The following is a 13,783-nucleotide window of genomic DNA, read 5'->3' as shown; positions in this document are numbered from 1 at the left end:
TCCTATTATTGACGGTAAATTGTGTTATAACATTGTCAACTGAACGAATTAGTGTGGATCGACGAGGCGTAAGTCTGAAGTAAATTTGTTTTTTATCTGATAACCAAAACAAGAAAAATGCCTCTTTTCTAGCGATAAAAACAACCAAGGGAAAAAGCTCGCGCTCGATGACGACAGCTTTATTTGTCTGTACCATTATTGACCATGAAATCCGCCAATCAGCGCGCTAGAAATTTGTAAGTTATTGTAAAATTGAAAATGAAAATTTAACTCAAGTGAAATTCATCCTTAATTTTACGAGCCACCATGCCATGCGATCCGTTGTTAATCACTGTTAATACTGAGACTTACTGGGACTTCACCATGAGTTTATTAGATGAAATTTCCAGCTATATCTAACATCGGGCAGAATGAGCCGACATCATCCGAGATATAGCTGGAAATTTCATCTAATAAACTCATGATGAAGTCTCAGTAAGTCCAGCTCCAACATCCTTCTGGGAGGCTGTTATTATTAGATTTATATTAATTATAACATTGGAAGACCTTCTCATTCCTTTTGCCATCTTTACCGGTTATTTTTAAAAATTTACACCAAAATATTTCACTTAAACCAAGTATTCAGCAGTTCTAGAGAGGATTCCTTTTTTGAATTCTTGGTAATCATTATTATCTTTGCAGGAAAGTAAAATAGAATGAATATTTTTAGCTGATTTACGTCGTTGAGAGAAGCGTAGCCATTTTGTCGGCTGCAGTTTCGCAAGCGTTGCCAGGCAACTGAACTCAACCAATCATTGTCTAATAATTCGGCCAAGAATTACGGAAAAAAGCCCTACATTTAGTCAATCAGCTTCAAGTCATTGTGTCCTGCGTGTGATAAGATGAATGGATAACGTTTTATGCTTTTCATCGAACACCGGCGAGAAAAAGAGTTTCATGTGGTATCCAAACGCCGATAAGTGAGTTTTTTAAACGACATCGAGCTGATTTGATATTGAATTTAACTTTCTTTCAGATGTTTGATATAGCTTCTCAATTATAACAATTATAATTCTATCTTGTTTAATCAGGTTTAAACTTGTCATATTTTAAATACATTTTTGGTTCCAGTTCAAGTGGCTAAATTGTTTGTAGTGTAAGGTTTCATGCAACACTGTATAGCATGCTTTCACAACGTTTTCAGATCTAAAAGTTACACTTGCCACGATAATAATTCTTAGTTCTATAATAGCAATTGTAAATGATTACATGAAAAGAACACGTGCATCTTAGTAGTACTCACCCATTCGACAACGTAGGTGTTCGTATTACGAGTACGATAATATGTAATTAAATGTAATATAAAAATGATATTTTAGTCTAGTTTTGCGTTGTTTTGGTTGTTTTACTGACTCATGACTCAATATGTGTTTAGAATAATACGTGCATTGTTTGGAGTACTGCATGATGTATGGAGATGTTTTAGATGGATGATCAAGGATGATTATGTGTATCTTGTACCGCTCTCTGCGCGTTGTTTCGGTTAAATTTTTGGGGGGTCTTCGTTTTGTACATTTCATGGGGTAATATACAAAACGAAGACCCCACCGAAAACCGTGTAAATTGCAAGTATCTATATTTTCTATTACTTTTTAGGTAGAATTGAATGTTTTCCGCTCTCTGCGCGTTGTTTCGGGTAAATTTTTGGGGGGTCTTCGTTTTGTACATTTCATGGGGTAATATACAAAACGAAGACCCCACCGAAAACCGTGTAAATTGCAAATATCTTTATTGTTTATTCGTTTTTAAGTGGAATTGAATGTTTTCCGCGTTGTTTCGGGTAAATTTAAGGGGGTCTTCGTTTTAGGGTCTTCGGTCTTCGGTCTTCGTTTTATACCCACCCAGACTGAGAATAGACCTCTTTACGTTAGAATAAGAATCTCTGTTTGAGTGGTATCCACATTCATGTGTTTTCTTTGGATTGATACTCTTAGGAATAACACATGGTCTGTAATGGGAAACCATTACACCCAAGTTAATAGAGTACCGAAGTAAGAAGTCATCAAATTACAAATTTCACGATTCAGTTTTGAAATGTTCATATTCGAAGAGAACACACCATTGCCTATGTTTCTGCCAACTTACTTTAAGGTTGTTCTGAGCTTTAAAAATGGAGATATTTGCGGGTATTTATGCTCCAAAAAGCCCATACATTTTCTGTTATTTTGGACTGGATCCAATCACGCTAGATCCAGCCTCAAATAAGAGAAAATGTATAGGGATATTTTTAGTATTAAATTACCTATATCTCAGTCATTTTTAAATCTAACGCTCTGAAATTTGGCTCCTTATCATATTTTTGCATACAGTTTCTGAGAATTCACTAAAATCCTAAACACCTTTGAAAACAATTTCGTGATGTCATCACTTTGGTACTCTATGGGGTCTATCTAATAACCAGAATGTATATATAAGAAACCTAAAATATCATTCCTACCTTGATTAATTTTGAATAACACCTGTCCATTTTGCTGTGCATAGAACCAGAAGTCTCTCTTCTACAAGAACATGCATCCCACCTGAATATCACAAAGAAAGGATTTCAGGACTCAATATGAAGGTATAGTTGAAGAATAGCTTTGAATTATGCCAGAATTATGCCCTGAATTATATCAGTCCAGAGCTTGTTTCAGGGTTCAATCTGTGAGTTAGCTGTGCCCTGACTTAGATCGGCTCAGAGCTTGTTTCAGGGTTCAATCTGTGAGTTAGACGTGCCCTGACTTAGATCAGCCCAGAGCTTGTTTCAGGGTTTGATCTGTGAGTTAGCCATGCCCTGACGTAGATCAGTCCAGAGCTTGTTTCAGGGCTCAATCTGTGAGTTAGACGTGCCCTGACTTAGATCAGCCAAGATGTTGTTTCAGGTTGTATTCTTTATCACCAGACACTGGTAGAGATACTACAAATGAAGGTATTACATGGAGACCTGCACCGGACATACAACATGCATGATGCACTTTATAATTGTAGAGTTATAGAAAAAGCTGCTGAAATGCTGTCAAAGAGATATCTCAGGTAGATTGGATTATAAGAATAAAACTAATCACTGTCATCATATTCATTATCATCATCATGTATCATCACCATCACCATCATCATCACCACTACTATCATTAATATCATCATCATCTTCATCATGTATCACCACCATCATTATCATTCTCCTCATCATCATATATCATCACTTATCATTATCATCATCATCATGTATCATCACCATCATTATCATCCTCATCATCATGTATCATCACCATCATTATTATCCTCCTCATCATCATGCATCATCACCATCATTATCATCACTGTCATTTATCATCACCATCATCCTCATCATCATCATGTATCATCAACATCATTATCATCCTCCTCATCATCTTGTATCATCATGTATCATCACCATCATTATCATCATCATCATTATGTATCATCACCATCACCATCATTATCATCATCATCATGTATCATCGCCATCGTTATCATCATCATCATCATCATGTATCATCACCATCATTATCATCACCAATATCATCAATACCACCAACCATCTCACATATTATCATCATCAATTGGTTATTAATTAGTAATGATTTCATCTCAGTTTTCAAGAGTTGCGTGAAGTGAGAGTTGCATTTCAGCTATATGAGCATGAAGATATGATGGGTTTGGTCATAGACGAACATGTTCTTCTAAGAACGTTAAAGGTATGAAAAATATATAAACTACTAACTGACAACATATTGGGTGTGTAGAATGACACTACTCATCATCATCATCATCATTATCATCAACATCATCATTGTTATCATCATCGTATAATGTATGATACAATCACATCGTGATCATCATGATCATCACCATCACCAGCATCACTATCATCAACATCATCATAACCATTTAATCATCACCATAAACGTTATTGTCACCATCCTCATCACCATCATCATCAACATCTTCACTATCATAATCACTATCATCATCACCACAAACATTATTGATATCATCATCATCACCATAACCATCACAATTCTTATCATCCTTGTCATCCTTATGATTTGTCATCATCATCATCAATGCCAGTATGATATTTTGATGAGCTTTCTTTACTTTAACTTCACAGGTGTGTGGGAGGACTGTCTCACCAGTAAAACTGATGCAACATGTAAGTTTTGTAATAATTATACAGTATGAATGGCCGTGTTGTATCAGATATACCAACTCAAGGCATAGCCATGAGTTCGTATATCGGATACAACGCAGACACAAATATTGTAGATTGCTTGTCAAACGTCTAGGTTAGTTCCTTTGTGTCCCACTAAAATTTTCAAAATTAAAGTGAATCTGGCCAAGAAAATCCAACTTAAAGTTTATGGAAATGAACACAATTGTGTATCAGATTTACAACACTCTTCACAATCGTGATTTCTGTTGTGTTTTCCTTATGAATTATGAATGAGTTTGACAAGACAATATAGAGTTCATCACATTAAGTAACTGCGGCAAAGTATCACAGTGATCCACCATGACCCATGGGCACATGCAAAGGTTCTACAGCAAAAGAGGGGTACATTCCGTGACAGCAAACTGATCACTCGACTAGCAGGTCTCGATTTTAACTTTGTATAAACTAAATTTATACATAATACACATAATTTTTTTAAGACACCCTGCATCCCCCTGGAAATTCCAATTTTCTTCCATACAAACTCTGTAATTTTCGTTCTTTCTCTGACCCCTACTCTTTGGAAATTCCAAAATCCTCTGTGGGGTTGGTATGGATGATTTCTGGAACTACACAATGCAGGGACACTTTTCTGACCTTGTGAAATTCAATAGAAATTTTTGATTTTATTAAATTATTTATTATTTATATATCATTTTATTATTTATTAAATTCAATAGACTTTTTGATTTTATCAAATAATTTATTATCTATATATCTATTATTTGTTAAATTCAATAGACTTTTTGATTTTATTAAATCATTAATTATTATTTTATATTTATTATTTGCTAAATTCAATAGACTTTTTGATTTTATTAAATTATTATTTATTATTTTATATTTATTATTTATTAAATTCAATAGACTTTTTGATTTTATTAAATTATTAATTATTATTTTATATTGATTATTTATTATTTACAATCTTGAAAAAATATATAAATATTTAAAAATTATTAATTATTGATTAGAGATTATTGTTATTATTAATTATTGGCTGGAATATAAATCATAACTTAACCTCGATCACGCAAAAATTATTATTATTGTTATTACAATATTAAAATCTTTATATTTATTATTTATTAAATTCAATAGACTTTTTGATTTTATTAAATTATTTATTATTATTATTTTATATTTATTATTTATTAAATTCAATAGACTCTTTGGTTTTAGCTTGGGCATAATGTTTCCCATTTTAGAATATATGTCAACCTTTTGAGAATAACATTCTTTTTCCGGTCCAGTATCCTAAAAAATCATGCATTCCGACTGGCTGTTTGAGCGGGCAGTATTTTGTCAGTATCTGCCCATGCACGCGGTCCGGTATCTTTGCCGCTAAATAACAAAACAAAACGATTACAAAAACAAGTAAAAAAAAAAACGGTCTTGAAAACGGACCTCAGCATGATGGCCTCGGTCTGTACATTCAAGACCTGGGGCACAGTTTTTCCCTATCCGGATCTCCTGGCCGGTAAATAACATATGTGTTTTATGATTTATACTTACAGGTGTAAAAGAGATACAGATATTGAAGTTCAGGCTACTCCACAAGTATTTGGAAAAGACAATCGAAGTAGCCTTTATAAGGTATGTATCAAATGCATTTTTAATCTTTTACTACTTTGACTTTAAAAAATTTCAATCCCCTACGACAAGGAGGAATGGATACATTTCATTATATGATAATTTAAGGTAATTTCATGCACTATGATTGGTCAATTTGTGGTCCATAACACAAGATACACTCCTCACAGCAGACCCTCCCCACCCCTTGGAAATTCAATCCCTTCCAATGGAATAAGTATGGATATTTTCTGTAACTACACAACATACCCTCCTCATACCTTCCCCACCCCCCTGAAATTCCAATCCCCCTTTGTTAAGGGGGGGGGGGGGGGGTATGAATATTTTCTGAAACTAAATGATAGACCTTCCTCATACCCTCCCCACCCCTCATAAATTCCAATCTAATTCCATGGTGGAGGAATGGATATTTTCTGGAATTCAAATTTTACAACACTGACTTTTCGATAGTCTCAATATTTTCCAAGCCCTTGATTGTATTTGAGCTATGTTTTTTTTTTTTTTCTAAGCATTTTGACTCTTTTTGTTTCCAGATTTGTGATTTCAACTCTATTTTAGTCCCTGAGGACGAAAAGAAGAAAACTCAATTGAACAATACTTACGAGGTTTGTCATTCGACCCCTTCGTACTTGGGCATAACGTATTCCCATTTCAACCTGAATTTTTCTGAAAATAAGGTTTATGACAGTGTTTTAATAATTGCAGCTGAACGTGGTATAAATCTTAATCCTTCACATCTCTAGCTATTTCTTTTTTTTATATATTTTTTCAGCAAGCCCTTCTCAAGCCTCATCTCAAAAGCAAAACACAACAGCAACAATCATGGCGTTCACACCAACCTTTTCTTGTGGACGATAAACCAAGAATAGAACTAGTGAGCCCAATTAATCAATGTATTTTTTAAAAACAAGTTAAGTTTGGTCAGAAGTCTAAACGTAAATTTACTATAAAAGCGTGGAAAATTCATGAAAATATTTAAAACTCATGTTTCAGGTAAGCAGACATCAGCAACGTTCTGTGGAACTCACAGACCACTTAGATCACTCACATAAAAAGGTACGAAATCTTCATTGCTTTTTCTTTCTTATACGCATTGACTGTCAACGTATATCGCTGCCTTTTCGTGCCCATAAAATATGGTTTAGTTACAAAACTGTTGAGCAAAACAGGGGCGGCGGAAGCTGAAAAATTTGGGGGGGGGGGGGCACTCCAATATTTCACGGTACCTTGAAATGACCCCCCCCCTCCCTGTTTACCACTTGCAATTGTGCTGAGAGACACAAAACATGGACAACATTATCACAGTATTTTAATATGATCCCTTGTGTAGGTGATAACACGGGCTTTACATTCCCTGTTTAATTGTGTTATTACTCCAGTTCGTGTGAACGTATCTGGTCTTTTAAGAAAGTCTGTGTTATTACTCCGGTTCGTTCTTGACATCGCCGCTTGCTAACGATGCTGATCATGAAATGTGTCTATAATAGTGTTTCTGCTATTACCAACTCCAATATACATATATAGTGTCTTTGTGACTACAAACTCAAGATGAGATCTTCTAGGGAAAACTTCCAAAAAGAGCCTGTCTTCGTTGGTTAGATGCGATGAATTCTTCAGCTACTTTACACAAATCGAGTTCGTCGGTTCTTAGCTTGTGGGCATTCAAGTAGAATAAGGTTGTTGAGTCTTTGTTGCGTCATCGTTGATCTAAGCCACGTTTTCAGCCGGCGAAGAACTGAGAAAGACCTCTCTGCTGTAGCTGTTGTCACAGGTATTGTCAAGTAGATCTTGATCAGCTTTGTTACCTCACTTAGCCACAGGGAACCCGGCTATATTTTTTTGTTTCTTTTAGAAAAGTAACTTTGCTCTTTGTGGGTTTCCTGTGTTGGGATCGGTTTCCTATTACATGAGCTGTAATGAGATCTGCGCGCTGTGATCACCGTTGGTGTTTTGTTTCTTACTATGGGTTGCCTGTGGTGTGTAACGCACTTTCTAGTAAGCAGTCAAAAGAGGAGAAGGGATGCAACAAAGCAAGTGTCCGATTTTAAAACCCCTGTTCAAATTATTCATGAAGGTAATTTATTAATAAAAAACCCACGAAATGTTTGCTCAATGAATAAACTTTGGGTCGGGATGTTTTATTTTGTTGAACTCGTAAAAGTAACGATCCTAGAAAGTGATAGTTAAAAGCTAAGTTTTAGTTACGCGTTCACCTCCAGTTGCTCGGACCGCTTAGCTTATGAAACAGGATGTATCTGGTGTACGTCCAACTTGAAACAAAAGAATTTGACAGCTTGTTGACAGAGAAATCTAAATTTCCATATATTTTGTGAAGAGTAATCGTAGGGAAAACTTGCTTTAGTTATCCTGCCGAATTCATTCTCAGGCAAAACATTTTCTTTATCTGAAGTCTACTCGTGCATCTTCAAGATTTGAGATACTGGCACTGTTCCTTCTTTACACACCGAAAAGTTTTTCAAAAGCCTTAAATCATAAAAAACATTTTCTTATTAGAACTGATAAAATATAATTGTTTTAGTTTAAAAAACGATTCAGAAATTTGAAATAGCCGCTCACCAAAACAAGACTGATTTGAAATCCCTTGTTTACAGGATTTTACATCTTGAACATTTTCGAACAACATGACGCAATAGAAAAATGAAAATCATCAAGACTTCCTGCTGGTTGTACTAAAGTAGCTGGTCCGAGCAACTGGAGGTGATGATCATACGATAAACTTGCTTTGTTGCAGCCCTTCTCTTCTTTTGAGTGTTTACTAGAGAGTGCGTTACCAACTGTTATTGATTTGAATTTAATCGGCTATCAGTTTACAGCGCCGATCTGATCGCAGCGCAGATCTGATTACAGCTTATGTAATAGGAAACCGATCGCAACGCAGGAAACCCACAAAGAGCAAAGTTACTTTTCTAAAAGAAGCAAAAAAATATAGCCCGGTTCCCTGTGACTTAGCATGGTCTTTCCAATTGGGCTCGCATTTAAAGCATCGCAAATTGTTCTGATAGACTTAGTTTCTTTCACAGCTCATTTCGTAGCTGCCGTGATGAAGTCGGAAAGCATCTTCAGCTGGGTCTCTAGACGGGATGGATCCACGTCTGCTGAGTACGTCATGTGAACCAACTGCGGGAGTTCATCTAAAGGCTTGCCATTTGCTGCTGATAAAAGTGCTCTTTCAATATCACAAACAGTTTGGAAGTCATCTTGTTCAAATCTTCTTTCCATGAGTTGACTATCCACAAGTTCGAGTGCCTGATAGAACTCTTGGCGATGATAGTCCTTCGGTGTTGCAAACCGATGCGACTCTTCGCCATCGTCAAGACGCCTTGGTCTTTTTCTGTATCTGGGTAGGCATGGCTCAATGTTTAACAACGCAGCCGCCTTGACAGCATCATCATAAATATTGCTGAACTCTTCTGGTCTTCGGAGCCTTTTGTAGTAATTACGTGCAGCTTTACAGGCTTTCTGTGCTTCTTGGGCAGTCGTGTCTTTTCCCTGGAGGCTAATGGACAACTGCTCTGCCGCACTAAATACAAGGTACGACATCTTGAGTTCCCAAAATGTCTGAAAACTCGCCATTAGTGCTACGATGCCTCCTGCCGTCACTCCAATATCATCACGCTGTTGTTGGTTGATGTCAAACATCGTTTCTTGTATAACAACATAGTTCTTGAGTATAGCGTCGACGGCTGCCGTTCTTACAGTCCAGCGTGTAGCACATAATGGCTTGATCCCAGACAATACGTTAGGAGATTCACCAGATTCGAGATGAGCTGATGCATTAATCTGGCGATCGTAAAACATGACCTCGTGTTTAGGAGAAAATTTGATCAGCCTTGACAATTCTCTTGCGAGGTCTAGCGCATCTCTAACTGCTTTGATTGCTTTGCAGATGTCCTGAAGTACAAGGTTGACACAATGGCCTAGACAATGTACTTTTAACGCAGACTTCTCAAGGTCTTCGAACTTTTTAGCAACTCCATTCAGCTTTCCCATCATGTTTGACGCGCCATCGTAGCCTTGGCCTCTACACATTTGGATGGGAAGATTACATCTTAAGAGGACGTCTTTTATGCACGAGTATAAAGAAGTAGCATCAGTAGCGGGCACATTATATAAACCTATGGGCTCTTCGTAAACGCAAAAGCTTTCATCTACCCAGCGCAAACAGATGACAAGTTGCTCTTTGTTGCTTGAATCTCTAGTTTCGTCTGCAAGCAATGCGTAAAATCCTGTTCGTACCTCTTCAATTATCTTTCTCAAAAGACTGTTCGCCATCAATGCAATGATCTCATTCGAGATGTCATGAGAGATATAACATCCATCATTTAACCATTCTTTCATTTTATACGATTCTGTTGCCTGGATTTTCAGCAGTTGAAATAGGTTACCTTCGTTGTCGTTATGGCCGCGAAGAGGCATGCCTTGCCTTGCCTTGCCAAGTAGCGAATGCAATTCAGTAGAATCAATAAAGCATCTCTGTTGTTTTTTTGATCTTTCTTTACTTGAGAGTTGATTTGGGTAACAATGTCAGGCTTTTTTGATGTCAGAATCTTCATGACAGCCTCTTTATGGAAGTTACTTTTCTCGTGCTCTTTGAATTTCTCTACAGCTTTCTTCCAGTTGTTAATCCCCCAGTAGTAAAGGCTTCCTTGTTTCTTGTACTCATAGATACTAATCCATTCGCCTTTGCATTCATGCATGCGTTGCAAAATGCTTTGAAACTTGTGCTGCAAAGGCTAAGCCCACTCCTTCTTAAAATAACGGGTTTTTTTATTTGCCTCTGAGCCATAAACCTGGCCAGTTTTAGTAAGAAACTCTTTGTCATCTGGTCTGTTGTATTTCAGTTGACAACAAGGGCAACTGCATGGCTCAACTGTTGGTGATTTTGCCTTTGGGATTTCTGAGCTCTCTCTTTCTAAAGTTACAAAACAAAACATAGGCATAATTGAACTTTTAAGTGCAGTTCCATTGGCTATTTTATGTGAAATGTGATCCCTCATTTTGAGGGCATTTATAAATTTCATTGAACAAATAATATATAAAAGGCGTTAATTAGCAGTATTTATTTTCAAATTAATAATAATAATAATAAGTAAGTTATAGTAATAACAGCACATACTTAATTTGTACGTAAAGACAACGCGAGAAATTAGCGCTGAAACTGCATTGCATTTGACAATGCATTGCAATAGTTCGATGTTTGAAGCTATAAATAATCATAATCGCCATCAGGATGCATCATAAAATCAACAAGCTTCCATTCTTATTTAACTTTTTATTTTTAAGTAAATAATCAACAATGTACTGATAGCTCATTACTTTCATTAACAAAAACTATGCAAAAGCTAGATTAACGTCATATTCTGAACCCAACCTCGCTAAGCGAAGTCTATCAACCCTTGAGCATGAAAGTTTTTAAAAAAGCAATCTTGGAAAATTTTTCCAAAAGCATTTTAGCGATGTCCCAAAGTAAACACTGAACCACCTAGACCCAAATTAAAAATGCTAGGTATTTGCATATTGGCTATGACTATTTGATTTTCATTTGAAAATGCTAAACCATTTAATGATAGCATTTGTAGTTTTTTCAAATACTTAAGGCTCTCTACTACTCTGTTTTGGTTTAGTTTTTATTGTACAGTTGTCAAGGAATAGATATTCCAAGTTACAAATTTGTCCACAAAAACTCAATGTGGACAAAATGACGTGACCACCAAGTCTAAAATACAAGTTTAGCGGGGGGGGGGGGGGTGGTGGGGGGGGGGGGGGGGGGTGGTGTGGGGGGGGTGGGGCGGGGGAAGGGGCTTGGGGTGGGGGGGGGGGGGGGGGTGGGGGGGCGGGGGGGGGGTGGGGAGGGGGGGCTGGTGGGGGGGGGGGGGGGTGGGGGGGGGGTAGGAAGAGTGGGGGGGGGGGGTCGAGGGTGGGTGGTGGTGGAGGGGGGGGGGGGGGGGGGGGGGGGGGGGGGGAGCGGGGGGGCGTGGCGGGGGGGGGTTTGGACGGGGGGGGTGGGGGGTTGGGGGGGGGGGGGGTGGGGGGGGGGTGGGTGGGGGGGGGGGTGGGGGGAAGGGGGGGGGGGGGGGGGGGGGGGGGGGGGGGGGGGGGGGGTTGGGGGTGAAGAGAACCAGCCCTTTTAAAAGTAGGTCAACGAATTACGATCTAAGCTCCACCATCTCAGTGAAAAGTTATTGAAAACGTCGCCCGACTATATTGGTATTGAACGAACGGTGTATGGACGATGGGACGCAGAGGAACAAGGGATGACTGCCTTTCGGTCTTCTTTTATCAAAAGTCACTAACGAGGGTACAAATGACGTCAGTTCTTACAGTATATGACTGTTGGACAAAAATGGTATCTACAGCTCAGAACGAGCACATTAGTTACATACCAGGTACAGTGCAGTGGGCCCTTAACAGGGCTACGCATGGTGTGAGTTTTTTAGTTTCATCAATTGAATCAGTCTTTCATTGTGAAAGGGATTGTCTTGGATGAAGGATTTTTGAGCAAAGTAAAGATAAAGTTGATCTTTTTTATGTTCAATTATTTTCTAAAATAAATACAGCTCAGCTCTGAGAAATTTTAAAATTATTCGATCAACTTACATGAAAAGCTATGGTGACCACTAAGAAATATTATAGTGTGCGTATCTGTTGTAATTTACATCACAATTCCATTACTGCTAAGTATGAGTAGGATCTATTATGTTATTAGGTGGCGTGTTTTGTCTCTTATAGGGGCCCTTGAAAGTTGGTGTCATATGCAAATAACGGAAATAAACCTGATGTTGCTTGATACCAAGCAATGTCGATGGAATGTCAGAATCAAATAGTGTGGGTATCCTTAATTTACGTATTGCCATTTCCCACATGAATTCGTAATATAGCAAATTGACTTTGTTGTTTGGGCTTCAGAATGGAAAAAGGGCCTTGCTTTGAAGTTATGGGGGGGAGAATTTAACTGACTTTCTTTTATAATAAAAGGTCTTCTAGTCACGCCTGTGTCGGCCAATAGCCAAGTCATGATCTCCAATAAATCTAGTCTACCTGAGCATGTGTAATTCCTTGTCTGAAATAGGACCCTGTGTGCAGAGAACGATACAAAGGGTAATCGCACATGAGGTGCTATTCCAATCAGACCCTTTAGAGTGGTGTTTACTTTGGTAAGAAGAATAGACCTGGACTGTAGCAAAGTGAGGAAAGGGGTCCTGAAAATACCAACTCCGTACAATCTAAAATAACTCTGGTGGGTGGGTACATGTCCTTAAAAGGACTGTGGCATGTATCATCATTGCCTTCCTGGATATCCAAACTGGGGTGAAGGATAAGAATAAAATCTACTAATAGACCAACAGTGGTCACTTTTCTACTAACAGGATGATGTGCTAATAAGAAATTATCGTCCAAATCTTGTTCCAACCAAACCGAGGTCTTATTTGACCTACTACAAAAACAAAAACAACTCATCAATCAAAATCATAGCTTGCGAGCTGAAAGGCCTGTTGTTGAAAATAGCCAGCAGAATAAACATATCACTGGTACTGAGCAGAATGGGTGCGGAAACACTCAAAAAACTGTTGAAAGAAGATGAGTTATAGGTAGCAAAACCAGTGTAAAACTTTATGACGTGTCATCATCAGAGAAAATTTTCTTATACATAACTTGTGGCAATTTTAAGGCCTGCAAGTTGGGCTCTGAGGGGCTTCTATTTCAACTTGAGCAGGCCCACCATCTGCGGCTCTCAGGGACCGTGTTTGCTGCTCAAACCAGAGTTATTTAGGAGAGTGGTGCTATGCTTCAGATCAGGACAGGGGCCCTCAAGGTAACTATCAGGTACAGTATTAGTAATTTCCATCCCCACTCTCGTCAGTCTGAGTGCCCACTAACACAGAAGTGAAGTAAAGAAGTAAAAATAATGGCGCG

The 13,783-nt window shown here is 38.0% G+C and overlaps 1 protein-coding gene across 1 annotated transcript; it reads right to left on the bottom strand.

Moving 5' to 3' along the window:
* Positions 1-8,890: 8,890 nt before the first annotated feature.
* On the bottom strand, positions 8,891-10,207 carry LOC148912747 (zinc finger MYM-type protein 1-like). The gene has a single exon (XM_089026287.1). The coding sequence runs from the start codon at positions 10,205-10,207 to the stop codon at positions 8,891-8,893; it is 1,317 nt and encodes a 438-aa protein (XP_088882413.1).
* Between the last annotated feature and the right edge of the window lie 3,576 nt (positions 10,208-13,783).

The sequence above is a fragment of the Actinia tenebrosa genome, unplaced genomic scaffold (genome assembly GCF_029948245.1).
Source record: "Actinia tenebrosa isolate PJP-AT-01 unplaced genomic scaffold, QUT_ActTen_1.0 PGA_scaffold10__47_contigs__length_13832649, whole genome shotgun sequence".
Taxonomy (NCBI): Eukaryota; Metazoa; Cnidaria; class Anthozoa; order Actiniaria; family Actiniidae; genus Actinia; species Actinia tenebrosa.
The sequence above is the reverse complement of the archived record's forward strand: the minus strand, read 5'-3'. Positions and strand labels throughout refer to the sequence as shown.